The sequence below is a fragment of the Panthera tigris genome, chromosome B2, assembly GCF_018350195.1.
Source record: "Panthera tigris isolate Pti1 chromosome B2, P.tigris_Pti1_mat1.1, whole genome shotgun sequence".
Classification (NCBI taxonomy): Eukaryota; Metazoa; Chordata; class Mammalia; order Carnivora; family Felidae; genus Panthera; species Panthera tigris.
Genome location: NC_056664.1, coordinates 17,174,487 through 17,197,080, shown reverse-complemented (window position 1 = coordinate 17,197,080; position 22,594 = coordinate 17,174,487). Strand labels below are relative to the sequence as shown.

At 39.3% G+C, this 22,594-nt stretch overlaps 1 protein-coding gene across 4 annotated transcripts in view; it reads left to right on the top strand.

Annotated features, from left to right (window-relative positions):
• Positions 1-7,097: 7,097 nt before the first annotated feature.
• The window catches only part of TMEM170B (transmembrane protein 170B), an 81,075-nt gene continuing 65,578 nt past the window's right edge, over positions 7,098-22,594 (top strand). For all 4 annotated transcript variants that reach the window (XM_042985718.1, XM_042985717.1, XM_042985719.1 and 1 more), the window contains exon 1: positions 7,098-7,283. In XM_042985718.1, the coding sequence (XP_042841652.1) occupies positions 7,187-7,283 (97 nt within the window). In that variant the 5' untranslated portion in view covers positions 7,098-7,186. The remainder of the gene's footprint in view (positions 7,284-22,594) is intronic.

The window sequence follows — 22,594 nt, the reverse complement described above, 5'->3', positions numbered from 1 at the left end:
TCTTTGAAGTAATTTTATTTTATTTTATTTTATTTTTTTCAACGTTTTTTATTTATTTTTGGGACAGAGAGAGACAGAGCATGAACGGGGGAGGGGCAGAGAGAGAGGGAGACACAGAATCGGAAACAGGCTCCAGGCTCCGAGCCGTCAGCCCAGAGCCTGACGCGGGGCTCGATCGTGACCTGGCTGAAGTCGGACGCTTAACCGACGGCGCCACCCAGGCGCCCCTCTTTGAAGTAATTTTAAAGTAGACATCAAAACGAAAGTGGCAGAATTTCTGGAAGGTAACAGTAGAAGATGTTAATGGAACATCATGTCTCGAAAGCCACAGGATAGACCTGAAGTAGCACTCAGTGAACAAACTTAAAATACTTGTACTTCCTAAGAAACAAGTAAGAATAAAAGTAAATGAATCAAACAGCTAACATAAAATTTATAGAAAACAACAAAAGAATGCAAAGGAAAGCAGCAGAAACTGATAATGATAAAATTCAAAAAAACGTGAATGAATATATAGATACGTGAAGGACTGACAAATATCTCTAAGACCCAGTTAACTGGAAAAAATATAAAATGAACAGCAAATATAATTGAGATAAAGTGAGGGAAAGCGTAAAGTCACAAAATGAGCAATGTGTTGGAGAAATTAAAAGAATTACAGGAGGCGTTGGTTAACTCTGAAAATTATTTTTCAAAATGGTGTCAGAGAGCTAAAAATAGACCAAAATAAAAAAATATATAGGAAAAAGGATCAAGAAGAGAAAAAATATCTAAGTATATTGATTGACCTAGGAAAAATAATAAAAAGTAAAAAGTAAAAATAATAAAAGTAAAAAGTTGACAGAAGAACTGCTTCCCCAAAGCATGGATAGCAGTTTTATGGTTGAATTGCTCCAAACATTTAAGAAAAAGAGAAGCCCACATAAGGACAGTTTCTAAGTATTTTGTATAAAGCCAATACAAAATTAATTAGAAAACAAACGAACAAAAAAACCCCTAAATCAAACATGTCTCTAAACAGAACTGCAGATCAATCTCACTTATATCAATGGTGCAATTCTAATAAAAGATTAAGATGCAGAATTGAGTAGCATATTAAAGGAATGGGAAGGGGTGCCTGGGTGGCTCAGTCAGTTAAGCATCTGACTCTTGGTTTCAACTCAGGTCATGACCTCACAGTTGGTGAGTTCGAGTCCCGCATTGGCTCTCTACTGTCTGCACGAAGCCTGCTTCAGATCTGTACCCCCTCACTTTCTGCCCCACCCCAGCTTGCGCTCTCTCTGTCTCTCTCAAAATAAATAAATAGGCACTTTCCATAATTTGGCTATTGTTGAAAGTGCTGCTATAAACATTGGGGTACAAGTGCCCCTATGCATCAGCACTCCTGTATCCCTTGGGTAAATTCCTAGCAGTGCTATTGCTGGGTCATAGGGTAGATCTATTTTTAATTTTTTGAGGAACTTCCACACCGTGGCCATGACCAAGTGGCATTTATTCCAAGAACACAAAGAGAATATATTAGGAAATACATTAATATCATTCACCGTGTACTTACAACCAAAGGAAGAATCACATGGTCATATCTATAGATGCTGAACAGACATTTTCAACAACTTTTCAAAATCAAAATTCTTAAAATAAGAGATCAAGATTTCTCAATTTACACTACACTCATTTGTAAATTAAACATGATTCCACTAAAAATATAACTAGTAACATTTTTAGAATTAGGAAGCTTATTTTATTTTACCTTATTTTATTTTATTTTATTTTATTTTATTTTATTTTATTTTATTTTATTTTACTTTTTAGGAAGCTGATTTTAAAGTTTCCCTGGGATAATACACATTCAAGATTAATCAGAAAAAAATTGAAAATGAGTAATAGACAAGAGGGAACTATTTCAGGTTTTGAAGGAAATTCTACTGTTAAAGAAAATAAAAACAGGATAGTACTGACACATGAACAGACGAATAGATAAAACGATGAAAACCCGAAAATAACTCCAAGTATATAAAGAATTTGATACACGATATAGCTGGAATTTTAGGTAGTTACATATTTTAGGTATTTAGGTGGGAAAATGATGGATTTGGGGACAACGGTACGCATCTGGAAAAAAAAATTGGATTTTTACCAAACTCCTTACATTAAAAAAATTCCAAGTGGACCAAAGTTGTAAACAAAAACACCCATAAAATATTTAGAAAACATATAAGAAGGTTTAAAAATAAAATCTGAGAAAGATTTTCTCTTTTAATGTTTGTTTATTTTTGAGAGAGAGGGAAAGAGAGAGAGAGAGAGAAAGAGAGAAATTGGGAGGGAGATCCGGAAGCCAAACCAGGCTCTAGCTTTCACCACAGAGCTCAAGGCAGGGCTCAAACTCATGAACCCTGAGATCATGACCTGAGCAGAAGTTGGACACTTAACTGACTAAGCCACCCAGGCGCCCCAAGAGGAAGACTTTTTAAAGCATGAGTGAAGATACCATAAAATGAAAGCCTGACAATGTAAATATCAGAAATTTCTGTATGACAAAAAAAAAATATTAAAATTAAAAGAAATTGACAAACTTTTTGGAAACAATGAATGAAATGCATATCCCAAAGATTAATTTGTTAAATGTATAAAAGCCCTTACATGTAGTTTTTAAAAGATAAATTATGTGAAAGGAAAATGGGTGAAAGTCCCTAGAAAAGGTAATCCAAAAGTTCCTATACACGTAAAAAAAATGTGTAACCTTACTGAAAATCAGAAAAATGTTAATTAAAATACAGCGAAATACCATTTTCACCATTTTGATCTTGGTATACAATGCTTTCTGATGTTTAGCTCAATAGTGAAATAATTTAAGAGCTGAAATGTAGTGTAGATTATGTATCACAAATCTACAGATGCTGTTTAGTTAACACATTATTTTATGTTTTTTTAAAAAATATTTGGCCTTTCATCTATAATATGACCAGGGTATATGCAGGGTAATTTGTAGACACTGATTTTTAGGGTGAAAACTGCATCTCAATATGTTGTAAATGAAGAAGTGTGTGTGTGTGTGTGTGTGTGTGTGTGTGTGTGTGTGTGTGATTTTAGCAGTATTTTTCTTCTTATGCTCATATTAACCTTCAGAGTGTGAATTCTCGGAGTCCAAATATCATTATGTATTCTCTTTCTAAGACTTGGGATAATAAATAAGGTGGTAGAGGGAGGGCACAAAAATAAGGTGGAAAATAGGACTGGAAGCATTGGCAGTTATCTGTCTGTCCTGCCATCTCAAACATGCCCCTCACCCTTCATGACTGTGGATGGAGGTCATATCCATTGCCAATATAGATCAGCTTTTCCTTTTCTGGGCAGCCCCATAAAGTAGCTTGGCATCCTAAGTGTGTCGTATCTTACTGGGGAAATAAAATAGGACACACCTTTGTATTTCCTGGTCCCAGAAATTTCAGCTTTTTAAATTCCCAAGGTGGGCAAATTGGAATGATACAATTTTAGTAGGTAGACTAACTACATTTAGAACGTGAATTTCCACAATGTCATTTTGCGGCATTGTTTTTAGAATTAGAGCTTTTTGAGAAGGAAATAGTCTTGTACTTTGTTTCTCTGATTTACTGTGATGGAAAATGTCTCTTGACTTTAATAGGTATGCTGAGAAACATTGCAACATGTAAATTTCAGTGCAGTAGTTATTTTAGAATAATAATTATGACTGCTTCTTCCTTTTGTTTCTGTCATTTCTTCCAATTGAATTTTCTTTTCTTCAAAAAATAACCAACAGTGCTCTCATTTCTGTGTGTGTGTGTGTGTATACAAAGATTTGCACAGCCTTGTATATGGATTGTGAAAATAAAATAGTCTAATAGTGTTGAGAAATTTCAACTCATCCTTGTGACAATTGAATCTATAGTTTTAATTTGACACGGGGCCTAGCATAAGGAAGGAGGTCTGTGTTATTGTTACTTAAAGGACACCAAAAATTTCAAGAGAGAGATACTATCATTATTCCCATTTTAAAGCTAGTAGGTAGGTGCTGGAGCCAGTGTTCAAGCCATATTTTCCAGGTAATCAATCTATTGAACCTACTCCACCACTCAGGGTTTAGAACCCAGTGAAATGTGTAAGAACATGAAATTAGGTTGCCTACATAATGTGACTCTGTGCTATAGTCCTGGATAGCAAGAAAGGACAATAATAAAGTGAAGGGAAAAAACCCTCAATAATGTTTTTCTCCAAGGATCAATATCATTTTATATTCCAATTGATTTTGAGAGCTTTCTTCTGAGCCCTCTTTGGACAATTAATAGGATGCCTAAGACTTATGGATGTTCCCTTATCTGAACGTAAAAAATAAACCAAGAACTGTTTATTTCACACTCAAGAGCACAAGATTGAAAGATACCTCTAGGGTTCGTTTCGTGTGTTCTCTGACTTCTGGCAGGAATGTGACTCAGCCATTCCTTGATTGTTATATTTATTCAATATCAAAAATCTGCAAGGAAAGAAATTATACAACCTCTACTTGCATTAACTCAGTTTTGAGTTTCATAACTCTGGCTATTGGGGAAATGTTCAATTCTCTCAAGAACATAGGCTTCCAATACAGTAGGTATCATTACCTTTATCAAGGCAAAGACAAGTAAAATGCAATGCATTAGCCTAGAGTAATGACCTTAGTCTCCTTAGAATCCTATAGATTCTGCTTAGCATAGAACATTATGGATAGTAGGTGCCAAATAAATGCTTATTAAATTGAGCTGAAAAGCAGTGGGAAAATTGTCAAGTTATGAAAGCACAACTTGAGGCTTCATTGCTGCGTCTTACTTTCTCAATTCCTGAAGTCACTTAGATTTAGTTTTAAAAAAATATATGGAACAAAAAAATGCTGACTTTTCTATGTTCGTTCAATTATTCATTCAGCAAATATTTATTGAACATCATGTGCTAGGCACTGCCCCAAGTTCTGAATATTTTAAATATATGTATTTAATGAATGCTACTATGTGTATATAATAGTGTGTAACCATAAGAACCCCAATTGATTCCGTGTTAACTGACTAAAAGTTCCTGATGTGAGAATTTAATGAGCTGTTGCTATAAACCCTTCACGGAACGTGATCACATTCCCTAATATCACTAATCAAATAATGCCAAATCTTTTAATGTTGCCACCAGGTAACCTGCACGTCCCCATTCAGCACCTTAAATTATGGAGTTAATTAGTGAGTTGAGAAAGGTAATGTCATAGCAAGAAAGAATTCATAGACTAGGAATTTCAGAAACTAGGCTCTGAAGTGGCGTCAACTACGTCAAATCACTTAATTCTGCAGGATGAGTTCTCTACCTGTAAAGTGAAATGAATTAGAAAAATGTTAAAGCCTCTTTTAAGTGTCATATTCTATGATATTAAATTGATTAACATCTAATACTTCTAAATTGTAGAGGAAGATAAACTCCACATTATGAATTTTGGCTCAATTCCAAATCATGATGCAAAAATTTCCCTTTCTTGTGATATCAGGCAGGTAGTGCATACATGTGTACAACGGAGGGGTTGAAAAAGGAGGGGTGCAGAGAGCTGCCTTGTGCATATTTATGCTATCGCCAAAACTGAGCTTTTATTTTGCAAGTTAAAAGGTTTCAAACATCAAGGAGGAGTTTAGTTCGCTGTGGTTGTAATTTAGCTCCTCCGGCTAATATTGGATACAGAGAAAGGCAGCAAACCCTGGGAAGAGAGTCTATCTAGTTTCAGTGGTAGGGGGAAAAAAATAACGGGAGACTTTCACAATTTAGATAAAAAGAATACCGCAATGGGAGAAAAAAAAAAAACAAAAAACTAGATCAGGGGATGGCGTGGAGGAGTAGGACACCTGCCAAGCCTCGTATCAATCGGTGATTTCAGATGCTAGAGCGACGGGAGGCCCAAGTTCTTGCTGAGGGAAGGACTGGATGAAGATAAAACGGGTCTATTTCCGTTTTAGTGGCTTAAAAATGCATTCCGCAGGTAGTGACCTATCCAGACCACCTGACTTACTAAAAAAAAAAAAACAAAACCCGCAAATAAATGAATCTAAAATGTTGAGATATTTACGCCCTTTAAAAAAAATAGTAACTTGTACGCAAACGTCTTTATCAAAAGCATTTTATTCGAGGCCGAAGATCTGAAATGCCACAGAATCCATCACACGGGTTTGAGCACCCCTCACACCACCGCAAGGTGGGTCGGGCTGCCTCTCAAGCCGGGGCTCCAGCATCTCGCAGCATCTCGGTGCCTCGCTTTCCCCGGGCTACGACTCCAGCTCTCACCAGGCGCGCCCCCGGCGCCTGGGGGCGGGGAGGGAGTGGAGGCGGTTCCCTCGGAGCACCCAATCAGCAGTGGGGCCGGGCGGTGGCGCTAGTGACGTAGGCCGCGCTTCCCTCCGCCCCACTGCGGGCCGACGCCGGGCGCCGTCAGCCGCGCGAGCTCGCGCGCGCGCGGGGAAGGGGGAGGAGGAGGGCTTTGGGGGCCGGCCGGCAGTCGGAGGGCGGCGGGTCGCGAGAAGGGGGAGAGTGAGCATGCGCAGCGGCTCCGGGGACGGCGGGGGAGGTGGGGACCTGTGCGCGCGCGCACGAGCGGCCCGCCGGCGGCCGCGGGTGGAGGGGGCGGTTCCTCGAGTGTCGGCGGCCGGAGGGTGGGCAGGCTGGCGGCAGGTGCCGCCGCGGCCGCCGCCGCAGACTCCTCCGGGCCTCGGGTCTCTTCGTCCTCCGGCGGTGATGAGCTGGGCCCCGTCGGGGGCTGCACCTGCCGTCTGCCCATCACCCCGGGCCTCCCTGCGTGACCTCGGCCTCCTCGCGTGCCCGGCCCCCGCGGCGCGGGGCTGCCCCTGAGAGGGAGCGACAGCGGCCTCTTCCGCCCCGAGTCTTCGCTCGGGGGCCGCGCGGGGAGAGCGCCCGGCCCCCTCCCCTCCCCCGTCCGCCGTCCTCAATGTCTCCCCGGCGGGGAGGGGGCTGCCTGGGAGACGCGCTGAGCTGCCCCCCCCGGAGGCCCGTCGGCGGCAGCAGCAGCGCCCGGCCCGGCGCCCCGCAGCCTTCCCCGGCGGCGGCGGCGGCGGCCTGGAGGAGCCGCGCACCCGCCGCCGCCCCCGGAGCCTCGCAGCCGCCGCCGCCACCCGGCGCCCGAGGAGAGGGCGGCGGGCGCCCCCCGGGGAAGATGAAGGCGGAAGGGGGCGATCACTCCATGATCAACCTGTCGGTGCAGCAGGTCCTGAGCCTCTGGGCCCACGGGACGGTGCTGAGGAACCTCACGGGTAATTGATGCGCCCGGGGTGGGGACGGGGATGCGGTGCCGCCCCCTGCCTCCTTTCTCCCTCCCGAAGAGGGGCCGCGCTTCAGCCGCCGCACCCCCGTGCGCGCCCCGCTCTCCGGCTCGCGGCCCCTGGTCCCAGAGAGGAAGGTGTTAACTGGGTGCACTTCGCGCCGGTCCCCGGGGCGCTGCGAGGGTCTGGATCGCGGGCGGAGAATCCCCGACCCCCGCCTCCTGCCCGGCTCGGGGAGGGCTCCCGACGGCGCTGCCTAGTGTAGTACGCGCCGAATAGCGTTAGTGCGAGTCTCGGGCACAGTTCGCGTGGATTTACCAGCCCCCCATCCACGCGCGCACGCACATAGACACACGCACGCACACTCCGCTTCTTGATGCTTAGGTCTGTTTCTTTCTGACACATCTCAGACCGGATACAGGGCTTAAATTCTGTATTCACAACGATCAGATCAGTTTGCCTCACCTGTTAAATTTTTGTTGCTGTAGATGACTAATGAAGTAGGGTGTAGTGGGCCAGAGACTGGGCCAAGGTCTAGTGCATTCTAAGCATTTCAGCTTTGACCGCATTATCTCCTCCCTCCTAGTTCCTATTTCCTTTTGTCTGTCTGTCTCTCTCCCTCTGGCCTCAAGCTGCCGCTTCTGTGACATTTGATTATTTATTTACTTACTTATTTATTATCATTTTTTGTATTTCCCTTCATTCGTCAAGGCTGTCAGGAGGGAATTGGACTTCACTACATTATAATAACCTAAATTGTAGTTGCAAAAGTGAGCAGTAATGCCCATAGATTTTTATCGCATCTGTAGGTTTGCTTTGTGAAGAAACTTCCAGGTTTGTTAAGGTGGAGATTCTTACACTCTGAGTTCTGAGTTTTAAAAATACCCTTTACAGATGAGTGTTTACAAGAAGGAAATTCGGTTGCAATTTGGCGACTCCTCAGTTCTCTGCTTCTCAGAGAAAAAACTTAGAAACATACTCAGGATTTAATTCTTGAAAACATATAAGGCTAATTTTGGTAGAGCATTAGTATTTTAAAATCCGTTACGTCAAAGTGGTTAAGAGTGTGGAGAGTATTTTACAAATATAACCTGTCCTGACAAGGTACACACGTGTGAATTATGTATATTGTCTTGTATATGTATATTTCTCAGATATTTGTAGAAAAGAAAATTGATGGAATTTTATACCACAGATTTTCTTGAGCACTGATTTTCTTGACACTGATTTTCTTGAATGTGGCAACTATAAAATTAACATCGGTTCTGGATTGATTCATGGTGTCCTCACTTTGAATCTGTGGTTATTTGCTTTGGAGCAAACTGACCTTACATGATGGTTGAGAGTCAGAAATACGTTTTTATTTCCAAAAAAAAAAAAAAAAAAAAAAAAAAACATCGACATGAAGACCATTTCATGATTCAGTTGAGTTTAGAGATACCTTACGTTCTCTTACTTCTGGCTCTGCTTGTATTTATCCACCATTCATTTCTCAAATATTGTATTGATAGCGTTTGTAGGAGTGAAGTGAAAAGAACTTAAGAGTTTGTATTTGTATATGTTAAGGACTGGCTTAACTCATTTATTTAGAGAAAATTAGTTTGGGGAGTCAGAGTAGTGTAAATGTAACTTCCCACTTGGCCAGATTTGCCAATATTTTTAAAATGTTTAATAAGATTCCAGTCATTATAGTGGCTTCCAGTTCTTCAAGTCCCCCATTAGGTTGATAATAGCAGTTTCAACCCAGGATTAGCTCTCATTTCCCCCTAATATCATCTCAATAATCATTTTCTCATCAGACTTTGCCGTTTCATGCAAGATATGCTGAACATCCAAAACTAGTTCCTCAGGTCGGACTGAGGAACACGGGGACCTCTTTTATTTCCTAAATAATGAGTCTGAATGTGCAAAATTCAGTTTGTGAGGATAAAAACAGAGGGAGATAATAGATTAGAAGTCTTCTTTGCCAGCAGGTCGGCATACCACATGTTAGGAATCACTTCACGTCGAAAAAAGTGGATTCTAAAAGTGGCAATATTGTGATGTGGTTCCTTATGGCCTTTTCATGCTGGTGACCTTAGTGATCCCTTATGTAGCTTGGTCATTAGTCGAGAGATGCTCCCTACAGTGCCGTTTAGAATTTGGTCTCCTAAAAACAAATACACCTCCTAGAACAAGACAGCCACCACTTAGTGAGTGCCTGCTATCTATCATATATATATATGTCACTTAACATATATATGATTTCTAATCTTAATAACTTTCCAAAGTAGAATTACAGAGAGGCCCAGAGAGGGAAATTAAATTGCCCCAAATCCTGTTGCTAATAAGTGGCTGAACTAGCATTTCAACCCCAGGCTTTGTCCGCAGAATTACTCTTTCCGCTTTTTCACGTGACTTTTACTCTTCCTCTTTACTTTCTTCAGGCAGAATGAGTTACTTGCTTCCCCCTGCTACTTCTGCTCCATGTATATGCCTTTATTATTATATTGTTCAGTTATATTATAATTTTTGTGTCTACTAGACTGTGAGCTTTTGGAGGGTGAGTCATTGTCATAATCAATGGAATTCTGGAATTTTAGCATTCTACCTAGTGCATATAAAAATACTCAATGCATGTTTTTTGAATTGCAGTTCCAAAATAATACTTAACAGTTGCATGCTTTAAACATTCTAGTTGCATTATTTTCCAGACACGTCTGTTGGAGTGAATGTGCTGTTAATCAGGAAATGAGTCGTTTAAGCAGCTTTTATGGATTGATGGCCATACCTTTAAACCACACATATGCCTATTAAATGCACTTTTTGGGGCTAGTTACCATGTGTTCTTATATTTTATTTAATCTTTTTAGTAATCTGGAGAAAGATGATTGTTTATCCTTATTTTATGGATTCAGACATTGAAGCCAAGAATAATTTGGTTAGCTCTGATAGCTAATATGTGAAAAATAATTACCTTTTTTCAGATTATGGTAACACATTAACTCAGAAGGCATATAAAGTTGGAGCTGAGATGGCTAATACAGAAAAAAGCATAGTGTAGAACCAGACTGATTTGGATTTAAGAAGTGACTGTGTGAAAGACTTATAGAAATCTGGTTAGTAGGAATTCTGGTTAATTAAAAACAAAAAACAAAAGGAGAATGTATTCTCATTTCTATTTCTTTTCTTTACACAAACCGACAGGTGTTATTTATTCTTATGTTTGTATTTTATCCCAGACGTGAAGCAGGGAAGTTTTTTTTTTTTTTTTTTATGTTTTTTTTTTCTTTTTTGAGGGAGAGAGTGTGAATGGGGGAGGGACAGAGAAAGAGAGACACAGAATCCGAAGCAGGCTGCAGGCTCCGAGCTGTCAGCACAGAGCCCGACGTGTGGCTCAAACTCACAAAGTGTGAGATCGTGACCTGAGCTGAAGTTGGACGCCCAACTGACTGAGCCACCAGGCGCCCCAGCAGGGATGCCTTTTTGTATTGACTTTTATTTTTCTTAGAGACCTTTAGAAAATAGTCTTGTGTATGTATTACTTTGATAGAAATAAAATTTTTAAAAAGTGATAACAAAAAAAAGTGATAATAAGAACCAGAAATTAGAACTAACTTTAGAGCTAGAAGTTATGTAGTTTGACTACTTCATTTTAGAAATAGTGACACATCATCATGGAAGTGACATGGCTGGGGCAGTTAGTGACAGAGACAGGCCTTGGGATGATGTTCACTGACTTTTAGTTCTGTCCCTCTCACTTGATTCCACATAGATTCTTAACTCTGGCGCGTCTGATGATAAATCTTAATATACTTAAGAATAGCCCGGCAGCATTCGCCCCAGTGAGCCCAAGAGTGTGTGAATGCAACTAAGTTTTGGCCAGCAAATAAAAGATACTGGAATATGGAAGATATGATTGAATAATAATGCTTTCCCCAAACTTGAAGTTACGATTGCTGGTGTAAAAGTTAGTGATCCATATTTATTATATATCCAGTTTTAGAAATCCTACCAAATTTGGTCTATTTATTTTTTCTCCTTCCTGAAGACCTAGTATAGGGATTGCCTGTAGAACAGATTCATATCTGGAGACCCCATCCCTTCAGTTAATCGCCATTGCTAAAGTTCTCTTCTGTATTCACCACTTCCCAAACCGTGTAATTCACAAGATTCCAAAATTGTTAACTGTGTGTAGGTTAGATGCTTCTTCAGCTTACCAAAGTAGAGATAAATGCCTTCCCCTATGAAATAGTTTTTCATTCTCTCCATATGTTCTAACCCCCCCACCCCCGATCTAAAATTATAGTCTATGAATGTACTCTTTCCATTTTATGGGTAATTTGACTTAAAAAAATAATCTACAATGAAATGCATTCCTTTGCTTTACTTTTATTTTCTTCATCTACTTTGGCTTCCAACTTTGTGTTCTGACCCAAATTTGGTTGCTAAGAGTTTAGAGGAGAATTTTTTGCTTACCACAAGGCAGGATCCCTAAGCCCGTGGGTAAACACAGAGCCAGGCTGGTATTGGGAGAGGGATAACTGGTCCCCGAGAAAAAAGGCACAGGCTGGCCTCAGGCTCATCTCCTTTCTCACTGCCAGCTGCAGATGTAGGGCGGGTGCTCCTCTCTCTCTGTTGGTACAAACATTGAGAAGCTGGGGATTCAAACTGGAAAGAAGGTCAGATGTCTTTGTGTATAAAATATATATGTGCTCATTTTTCTGTTAAACATACACTTACAGTAAGTTCCCTTTTAGATTTTATAGTTGCTAAGCTACTGTAGTGTTAATACTGACTGTCAGCAAAAAAATAAAGGGGGGGGTAGTTTGTATCTACTGTACGTAGTTGGAATGGTTCACACTCACATGTATAGCCAGCACCCTCAGTATGTTCCCAAGTAGGTATGCATCTTCCGGGGTGCCCTGTGCCCCAGCTTCTCATTGGGTTAACTTCTTCCTAAATGCTCTGCTACAGGAGGTTTTTCCTGAAGTATAGGTGAAAAATTCCTTACTCTTTTGTGGCACAGAGCCAGTAAATTAGTGGTGGTATGATTCGTACTTTATAGGATTTTGCTCTTTGGAAATTTTACCTGTGTATCTTATTGAGAAAGAAGCTACTGTAATTTTTCAAAAACCGGAATTGTCATCTTCAGTTTCTTTCTTAATTTCCATCTCATTATCTTTGACTCATGCATCCGTATCCTCTGGCAATACCAAGTCTGACATCCAGGTGACATTTCTTAAACCTAAAGCAATTTCAGGACAAGCCTTAGGACTGGGTAAGCTGTAATTGTGACTCTTTCGTAGCTAACTACCAGAATATAAACTTATCTGTGCTTTGTTTAGTAATTGAAAGGAAGGACGGGAAAAGTAAGATAATTCACGAGGAGGAGTCAAAATGACCAGAGCTATTTTTTCTTGTAGAAAGGAAGCCTAAACAGAGGAGGAAGGATGGGTCGGGGATGGGGAGGAGTCACTGGAGCCAGGAAAGGAAATTGGGATTAAGAATAGTTAGATGTAAACTATAAAACTCCTGGAGAAAACAGAGGCAGTAATCTTTTTGACATGGGCTGTAGCAACATGTTAACTATGTCTCCTTGGGCAAGGGAAACAAAAGCAAAATCAAGCTGTTGGGACTACACCAAAATAAAAAGCATCTGTACGGCAAATGAAACCATTGACAAAACGAAACAGCAACCTCTTGAATGGAAGAAGACATTTGCATACGATCTACCTGTTGAAGGATTCATACCCAAAATACATAAGGAACATAATAAATAAGAAGAATGAATAATCCAATTAAAAAATGGGCAGAAGGCCTAAACAGACATTTTTTCCAAGGAAGACATCCAGATGGCCAACAGACTCATGGAAAGATGCTCAACATCACTCATCATCAGGGAAATGCAAATCAGAACTACAATGACATCACCTTACATCTGTCAGAATGGTAGAATCAAAAAGACAAGAAATAACAAGTGTTGGTGAGGACGTGAATAAAAAGGAACCCTCAGGCATTGTTGGTAGGAAGTAAATGAGTGCAACCACTGCGGAAAACTGTGGAGTTTCCTCAAAAAATTAAGAATAGAAATGCTGGATGATCTAGTAATTCTACTACCGGGTATTTATCTGAAGAAAACGAAAATGCTAATTCAAAAAGATACACGCACCCCTACTGTTACTGTAGCATCATTTACAACATTTATTTACAATAGGCAAGATGTGGAAGCAACCCATGTGTCCATTGGCCGACTGATGGACTGACTGATGAATGGATGTAGAAGGTGTGTATGTATACAGTGGAATATTCCTTAGCCATAAAAATAGGGTGAGATCTTGTCATTTGTGGTAACATGGATGGACCTCGAGGGTATTACGCTGAATGAAATAAGTCAGACTGAGAAAGACAAGTGCCATGTGATTTCACTTACATGTGGAATCTAAAACCAAAACAAACCAATAAATGAACAAAAAGAAACAGGCCCGTAAATGTAGAGAACAGTCTGATGGTTGCCAGAGGGGAGGAGGATGGAGGGATGGACAAATGGGTAAAGGGGAGCGAGAAATACAGGCCTCGGGTTGTGGCATGAGTAAGTCACCAGCCAAAAGGTATAGAAGAGGGAGTATAGCCAATGGTATTCTAGTAGCATCGTATGGGGACAGATGGTGGCTACAGTTGGGGGGAGCACAGCATAACGTATAGACTTGTCCAGTCACTGTGTTGTGCACCTGAAATTAACATTGTATGTCAACAACACTTCAGTTAAGAGTCAGATGTAAGAAGAGAACCCCCCCCCGCCCCAGTACAGCGTGTTGAATTTACCGTAGTATCAGATGAAAAATTCTAATAAATTCCAGAAGTCTTAAATAGTTGTGTTCATTGAATATTCACTGCAGGCCTGATACTGTGCAAAGCATTTTGCACACATCTCTTTTCTTATAATTGAAGTGGCCTCGTAGCTTGCCGCTTTATTAAATGTATACGATTAGATCAGGTACCATAGGCTAGTTGTGTTTTTAGTGACTAAGTATTCCGGCAATAAAAGTTGGTCATAGAATAAACAGTGGCAGTGGAACCATTTGAAAAAGATCTCATTAGACTCTCAAATTCCAGTAACCTTAGGTAAATAGATTACACTTGAAAAGGAGATTTTTCACCAAACTTGGTACCAGTAGGAAGAACCAAACTTTTACATGGGTCCAGTTGAATGCGTTCTTATAAATCTTGGGATATGATCTAGGAAGTCTTTTGTAAAAGTGAAGTGGTATAATGGAAGCTTTTGAAAAGCAGAGGATACCTGTATGCTAACTACTCTTGCCTAAAAGTGTCTAGCTAAGATGTTTTTGTCAGGGTTGTGACACTGGATTTTCATGATAAAATTCCTCCCTTCTCCCATTTCCTACGGTCGATTACTTTGATACAACATAGTTTCTGAACCTTGCTGCCTATCACAATCACCTGGGTCTGGTTAAAGGTACAGATCCAGGATCCCAGTCCATATTTATGGAATTGGGATTTGGGGAACAATCCTATATTTTTAAATCTGAAACTACATTTATAGCTAGCCCTTCTGGTGATTTTGTTATTGAGAGCTCAAGGATGGGGGACATCCGATTTTTAAAAATTAAGTTTCGTTGTGATCAGTTTGTAGCTGTGTTGTGATATATAAAGCAAATTAATATGGAGTATTTAGTATAACTAAAGACTTATTAAACTTTCAATATAAATGACTCCTTTATTTCCAAGAGGTTGCTGAAACCCAGTTTTTAAAAAGTGACTATCTTTTAATATTATTAATTATTAATAATATTTTACTGTTTTAGTGATGTTTTCTTTATATGTACTACTAGCGATAGAGAATGATTCCTATTAAATGATAGGATTTTGAAAATTCGAGGTGGTTTAGGTATGTTACATCTGAAGTACATGAGAGAATTAAACATTAACAAGATTTATGTAAACACTTAGATAATGTTATTGGAATTTCCCCTACAGAATAAGTGGGGTTCTGTTAGATTTTTGTATGCAAATAGAGTCTAAAGAAGCAATAGAATCTCGAAATTTATGGGTCAAGAAACTTGGTTTTATCCTTAAATGCTACAGATTGGTTTTTGTACTTTAGACAAGCCACATTATTTCCCAGGCCTTGGTTTCTTCATTGGTAATACAGTCTGATGTTGGCAGTTTTCATGTTGATGTTAAGAGAAGGCTGATTTAAAAATTAGAAAGTTCTGAGAGAAAAGTTTAGTAACTATGAGCTAAGAGAAACACTTACCATTTGCATATAAACTTGTTTCTTTAATCTTTAAAATTAAGAGATTTTTAAATTTCTTCAGAGCTTCTTCAGGCCTTTAATAGGGTGAGGTTTAGGACCTAGAAATTCTTTGTTCTTGGAACATCATTTAGGAACTCTTAGAATTAGGCCTTTTTTTGTTTTGTTTTGTTTTTAAGTTCATTCTTGGACATTTACTGTCTCATTTTAGTGATAATTTTATCTTTTTTTTCCAACTACTTTATAAAGAATTTTTTATTATGGGAATCCTAAGACCTACATACTCATCATCCCCTTTCAGCAGTTATTAAAATGTGGCTGATCTTGATTCACTTTTTCTCTTTCATAGGGGAGGGGAGAGTCTGGAGTATTTTATTTAATTAATTACCTAACTAATTTAAATTTTATTGAAATTCATGCTAGTTAACAAATTATGTACTAATGGTTTCAGGAGTAGAATTTATTGAGGGCACTTGTTGGGATGAGCACTGGGTGTTTTACGTAAGTGATAGAATTAGGCCTTTTTAAAAAAAATTTTTTTTAATGTTTATTTTTGAGAGAGAGAAAGAGAGGCCCCGAGTGTGAACAGGGGAGGAGCAGAGAGAGAGGGAGACACAGAATCCAAAGCAGGGCTCCAGGCTCTGAGCTGTCAGCACAGAGCCCGACGCGGGGCTCAAACCCACAAACTGCAAGATCATGACCTGAGCCGAAGTTGGATGCTTCACCGACTGAGCCACCCAGGCACCCCAAATTAGGCCTTCTTAAAACTTGGTTTAGGAAACTCTGGATTCAGGATCGGAAGATCCCTTCTAGTTCTGAAATTATGTCTTTGTTTTATTTTGTTTTGTTTATCCTTGTGCAGTATGACTGCTTCCTCAGGATCACTGTCAGTGATAGCCACAGTGTGACGGTCCTGACCATGCACGTCCATTACTTACTTGCTGAATTTTCCTGGTTGTGCTTTTATTTCTGAGCTGTCACTCATTTGGTCCTTTATTTAGATTTAACTTTAGGAATTTGTCTATATTGAGAATTTCATTATACGCTCGTTGATGTAAAAAGTTCATTTTTCAGTGTTCAGTGTCAATATCCCTTGGAAATACTGTATCATGAGATTGTAAAGCATTTTGACAATTGCTGAGAAGACGTTTTAGATCAGTAACTGATTCAAACAAACATGTTGTTACTGACTTTTTTTTCCTCTTTTTTGGTGTGGCATGTATAATTTAAGATACTTGAGGACCCACAAGTGATGACAATTAAAACCATTGTGAAATGCTGTGTTATAATTTCATAATAGATTCAGATTTTGACACTTAATTCTTACACTTTTGTAACTGAGTAGCTAATCAATTATGAGGAAGAACAAATTGAATGACATCTTTTAGGAAGACAGTGCTATGACTTGAATATAGAGCAGTTTTTTAACTATTTTAAATAGCCTTAACCTGATTGCTTTAAAGCAATGATACTCTGATTGTTTTAAATTAAGAACTTGCTTTTCTAAGAAATTTCTTTTAGTATTCAATGATAAGTACTATAATTTACAGTTTGAAATTATATAATTAGCTGGAAAAAGGGTAATTTCGTAGAAGTGGGTAATAACACAAGTGTTGCCATAAGCTTTGAGAAGGGCGATATATTAAAGCAGCTCTTGAAGGTGTCACAATTAAATTTAAAAACTAGTGTTTTTGCTTTCTTTAAGAAGCAGAAGCAGACAGCTATTAAATATTTACAGTAGATGTAACTTCTGTGTTAAATGAGGTTTCGAGTGGACAAATGCAGCAGCTTATTTTTAAGTCTGGTTAATATGTTAAGAGTGATTAAAAATAGATGGCCAACCAGACACATGAAAAGATACTCAACATCGCTCATCATCAGGGAAACACACATCAAAACCTCATTGAGATACCATGTCATCCAGGTCAGAGTGGCTAAAATCAACAACTCAGGAAACAACAGATGTTGGCGAGGGTGTGGAGAAACAGGAACCCTCTTGCACTGTTGGTGGGAATGCAGACTGGTGTGGCCGCTCTGGAAAACAGTGTGGAGGTTCCTCAAAAATTAAAAATAGAATTACCCAAAGACCCAACAATAGCACTACTAGGAATTTATCCAAAGGATACAGGTGTGCTATTTCAAAGGGGCACATGTACCCCAGTGTTTATAGCAGCACTATCAACAATAGCCAAGTTACGGAAAGAACCCAAATGACCATCAACTGATGAATGGATAAAGAAGATGTGGTTTATACACAATGGAATACTACTTGGCAATGAGAAAGAATGAAATGCAGTTGCCATTTGCAACAACATGGATGGAACTGGAGGGTATTAATGAGAAGTGAAATAAGTCAGAGAAACAGATCTGTGTTTTCACTCATATGTGAAATTTGAGAAACTTTAGACCATGGGGAAGGGAAGGGGAAAAAACAGTTTCAAACAGAGAGGGAGGCAAACCATAAGAGACTCTTAAATACAGAGAACAAAGGGAGGGTTGATGGGGGAGGTGGGGGAGATGGGGCGGGGTGATGGGCATTGAGGAGGGCACTTGTTGGGATGAGTACTGGGTGTTGTATGTCAGCAGTGAATCCCGGGAATCTACTCCTGAAGCCAAGAGTACACTGTATATACTGTATGTTTAGCTAACTTGACAATAAATTCTATTTGAAAAAAATAGTAAAATAAAAACATCACTGCCAAATTAAAAAAAGAGATGATTAAAAATAAGGAAAATATATTCTATGTTTATATTCATTTTAACCTTTTTTGTTCGTTTCTTTGTGTAGAGTTAAGCTTCCATCTAGTATCATTCCTTCTGTCTGAAGAGCTTCCTCTAATAGGTCATGGAGGTGCTCAGGTGGTTCATTCTCCCAGCTTTTTTTCTTTCTGAAAAAAAGTCTTCATTTCTGAAAGCTGTTCCTCCTGAATATAGGTATCTGGCTTAACAGGTTTATATTTTTTCCTCTTTCAGTCTTTAAACAATGTCGCTTTATTGTTTTTGTTTGATAGTTTCTGACGGGATTTTTTATCTATTTTCCTCTGTATGTCATGTGTTTTTTCCCTCTCACTACTTTCAATATTTTCCCTTTATCTTTGGTTTTTATTCATTTCACTGTGATGTATCTAGGTGTGGGGGGGCGCTTATTTTTATTTTATTTTGTTTTGGTTATTTTGGGAAGTCTTTATCTTTGCTTGAGATTCTCTGAGAGTCTTAGATTTGCAGTTTGGTATCTTTCATTATTTTTAGAAAATTTTCAGCCACTATCCCTTCAAATATTTTTCTTCTCCATTCTCTTTTTCTCTCCTTCTGGGACTCCAGTTTCACATTATGTTAAACCATTTGAAATCATTCCATAGCTCTTAGATGGATGGTTCCTCTTTTCCCTCCTCCTCCTCCTCTGGTCCTATTCTTTTTTCTCTCTTACCACAATTTGAATAATTCCTATTGGTCCATTGTTAAGTTCACTGATTTTTTGCTTAACTGTGTCAAGTCTGTTGATGAGACCAGTTAAGGAATTTTTCATCTCAGATATCATGGTTTTTGTTGTTGATGATGATGATTTTTTTTAATTTCCAGCATTTCCATTTGCCTTTTTCTTGGAATTTCCATTTTTCTGCTAAAATTCCCCATGTATTTATATGAGTTTGCAGCCTTCTCCATGAGAGCCTTTAACGTGTAAATTACAGTCATTTCAACATCCCTTTCTGATTGTTGTAAAATCTGGATCATTGTTGAGTCTGGTTCTGTTGATTGCTTTATTTCTTGACAGTAGATTGTTTTTCTTATTTACCCTCATTCTATCTCCAGTATGTTTATCATTTGGTTAAATTAAATTTATTTTTTTTAATTCAGACATGGCAGTGAATTCTCCTGGGGCCTTTCTTGCCATTGTTCTTCTTGTTCAGGCCTCTGTTTCCCATAAGATCGACTACCTATTGTGCCCTGAAGAGCCCGAGGTATTAGAATATATCCCATTGAAGTACCATTAACTAATGATTCAAAGTGTCAGCTCTTGCTAATATATGAAAGTACTGTACAAAATTAATTAAAGTACTGCAGTAAATATTTTCAGCTTTGCAGACCATATTATCTCTGTCATAGCTACTCAGCTTGCTTTTATAGCATGAAAGTAGCCATAGGCAGTATGGATGAGTATGACTGTGTTTCGGTAAAACTTTATGGACGCTGAAATTCAAATTCGGATTAATTTTGATGTGTCGTGATGTACTGTTCTTTTGATTTTTTTTAACCACTTCGAAATGTAAAAACTATTCTTAGCGCACAGGCTATACAGAAACAGGTGGTGGGCCAGCTATGGCTCATGGACCATACTTTGCTGACATCTGATTGAGGGGACTTTTTCAACTTTTAAATGCATCATCCCCCAGAGAGTCTAATCAGCCACCTATATGGGACATATCCCCAAACTGGGAAGTCACTGATGTTAGAAACTAAGGGCTGTGGATTCCACACCTTAGGTTTGCTGGAATGAGAACAAAGCTTGAGATAACCTAATGTGAACACAGACTGTTTAAACATACAATGTGCACCATTTCTATAAAGAAGGTAGAAACCATGAACAGTTTCAAACTATGGGCTTACTGGTATGGTATTTTCAGCTTGGGGCATAGACTATGTTGAGTACACAGGGCTCGGTATCTGTTGGTTAATGATTTTATTAGAATGGTCAAATATCCTCTAGAGGATTAAAAAATGTGTTTAGTATTTGTCTAATGAGATGGTTTTGTTGTTTCTAGGACTTTTGGATGTTTTAATAAATTTCTCTTAAGTAACTTTAGCCTAAAGTAGTGATTTCTGTCTCTGTCTCGTGTTGTGATTGATAGAGCTGACGGCAGTGTTGCTGTTTACGTCCTACCTCCAGAGCCTGCTTTCCTTTTCTATAGGTTAAGTTTTGCGAGCAGCCTGGGTTGAGAACCTTTGGCCTAGTGGGGCGTCTTCGTTGATGAATTTTAGAATCAAAACTATTTTTTTAAAGACAGTATGTTTGCAGCAAAATTTATATATATATATGTGTGTATATATATATATATATACACACATATATATGTATATATATATGTATATACAGGCAGGTGCTAAAAATAATGTATACAATAATATAACCCATCTCTTATCTCTAAAAGATAGCCACTGTTTTCTGTTGGTGTATTTTTCTGGGCATATACAAACATTCTTCAGCAAATAAGATCATACAGTAGGTGTCATTCTTTGACTTGTTTTTAGTCAGCTAGTATATTTTAAACATCTAGAGAAAACCATTTCTCATAAATAATTTTGTCCAAGGATTCAAAACAAAAGCACAGAAGATAATTTTGAGCAACTTGGCAACGGGGGCTGATGAGAGACAGAGATTGGGAGCAGGGCTATTTCTAGTCTCGTTTGGAGGCCGGGACACATCACAGTTCTCCGGCAACAAACACAGTGCAACAATCCAGGCAAAATTCGTCTAGGCTGAAGCTTATGGTAGCCTTGACTGGGAAAAAATAACGAGAGGACTTCAGGAGGTGTGCCCAGGAAGAAGGAATATTTCCTTCCAGTGAATTAAGGTGATTTGTACAATGGCATGCTTCAGAGTTTTCTGTTTTGTGCATTGTATTTTTAAAATTTTGTTGTGCATCTTGCTTAGCACCAGCCAAGGCTCCCTCTGGCATCCTCTTTCCACTGTTGCTCACTTTCTAGAAGGTTGGATGCGGCAGATGGACCAGTGGGCCCGTGGATGTCTACGTTAGCTGTGCGACCCGGGCAGTTTCAGAAAAGGTGGCGATATGCCACACCTGTCCTCTTAGTACCTGTCCTCCCTCTAGGCCTCTCGGATGTATGTTCTTGCTCTGCTGTTAGGATACTGCAGTTCTCTTTGCCTGAACTAGCCCAGTAGGTTTCCTGAGTTTGCCAATAGTGAGCAGGGGCCTTAGACAGACTTGCCTTATGCAGAGTAGATCAAGGTCTTAGGTCCTGTCCGCTGACCGGGTTGTGTGCATCTAGTGGGGAATTGACAAGAATAGTAGTAACCTGAAACCTAGGTTAGTTGTAGATATTCTCAGCGGAGTTCAGTGTTTTCCACGGTGAATAATAAGGTTTTTAAAAAAGAGTGAGAAATGTGAAAATAAGTTTGAGTTTATATAGTTTGTGCTCAGTCTGCCTAAGCGATAACCCTGGACTGGTCATGAGAGGACCATTTGAGGTTCTATTTTAGCTGTATAATGTCTTTGATATCTTGGGGCTTTATGGAACATTAAATTTACATTCCCCAATGATTAGGTCAATTTATGGTTGAGGCCGAGAACTGTATAGTCACTAGGCAGACACCATTACTTGTAATGTCAAATAATCCCTCACTCATACTGTTAAATATAGTCAAGAAATTTTTCGTTCTGTTTGTATTTCAAGAACAACATAGATCTGGTAAGCTGTCCGAACGGGGGTTGGGATCTGAGGCTGATTATTGACTTCTGTTTAAGAGTATGTGCCTGCTGCTGTAGAACCTTTCCTTATCTCTGAGCTCCCTTGATGAAAATGCCCCGCTCCATATTATTATTCCTTTCTCTTCCTGCTTTATTAGGTTCGCTTCGGAAAATTATATATTTTAAAATAGAAATGCCTTCTGAGCAGGTGAAGCCTTTGTGTCCTTAAAGCATTTATTATCAGCTGAAGCCGTTTGTTTGGGAGTGACAGTCCAGAAGCACGCTTTCCCTGAAAGCTGGCAGAGAAAAACCTTAAAAGGCAGGCTTTGTCCACTTTTCCTTAATGACCAGCATCTGTCTCTTAGGCCGTTGAGAAGCAGGCCCGGCAATTCACCACACACTGGAAAATACACCTGCTGTCTTTTTCTCCAAATGATTTCACATTATCTGAGTCCATTCTGAGTGTTGATTCTTAAGAATTTGGCAGGGTGGAAATGATTTTATTTTTAAAATCTGTTTTCTGTGTATCCTTTTTTAAAAAAAATTAAACTTTTTACTTTGAGAAAATTATAGATTCACATGCATTTGTAAAAAATAATATGGAGAAAACACGTGTACCTTTT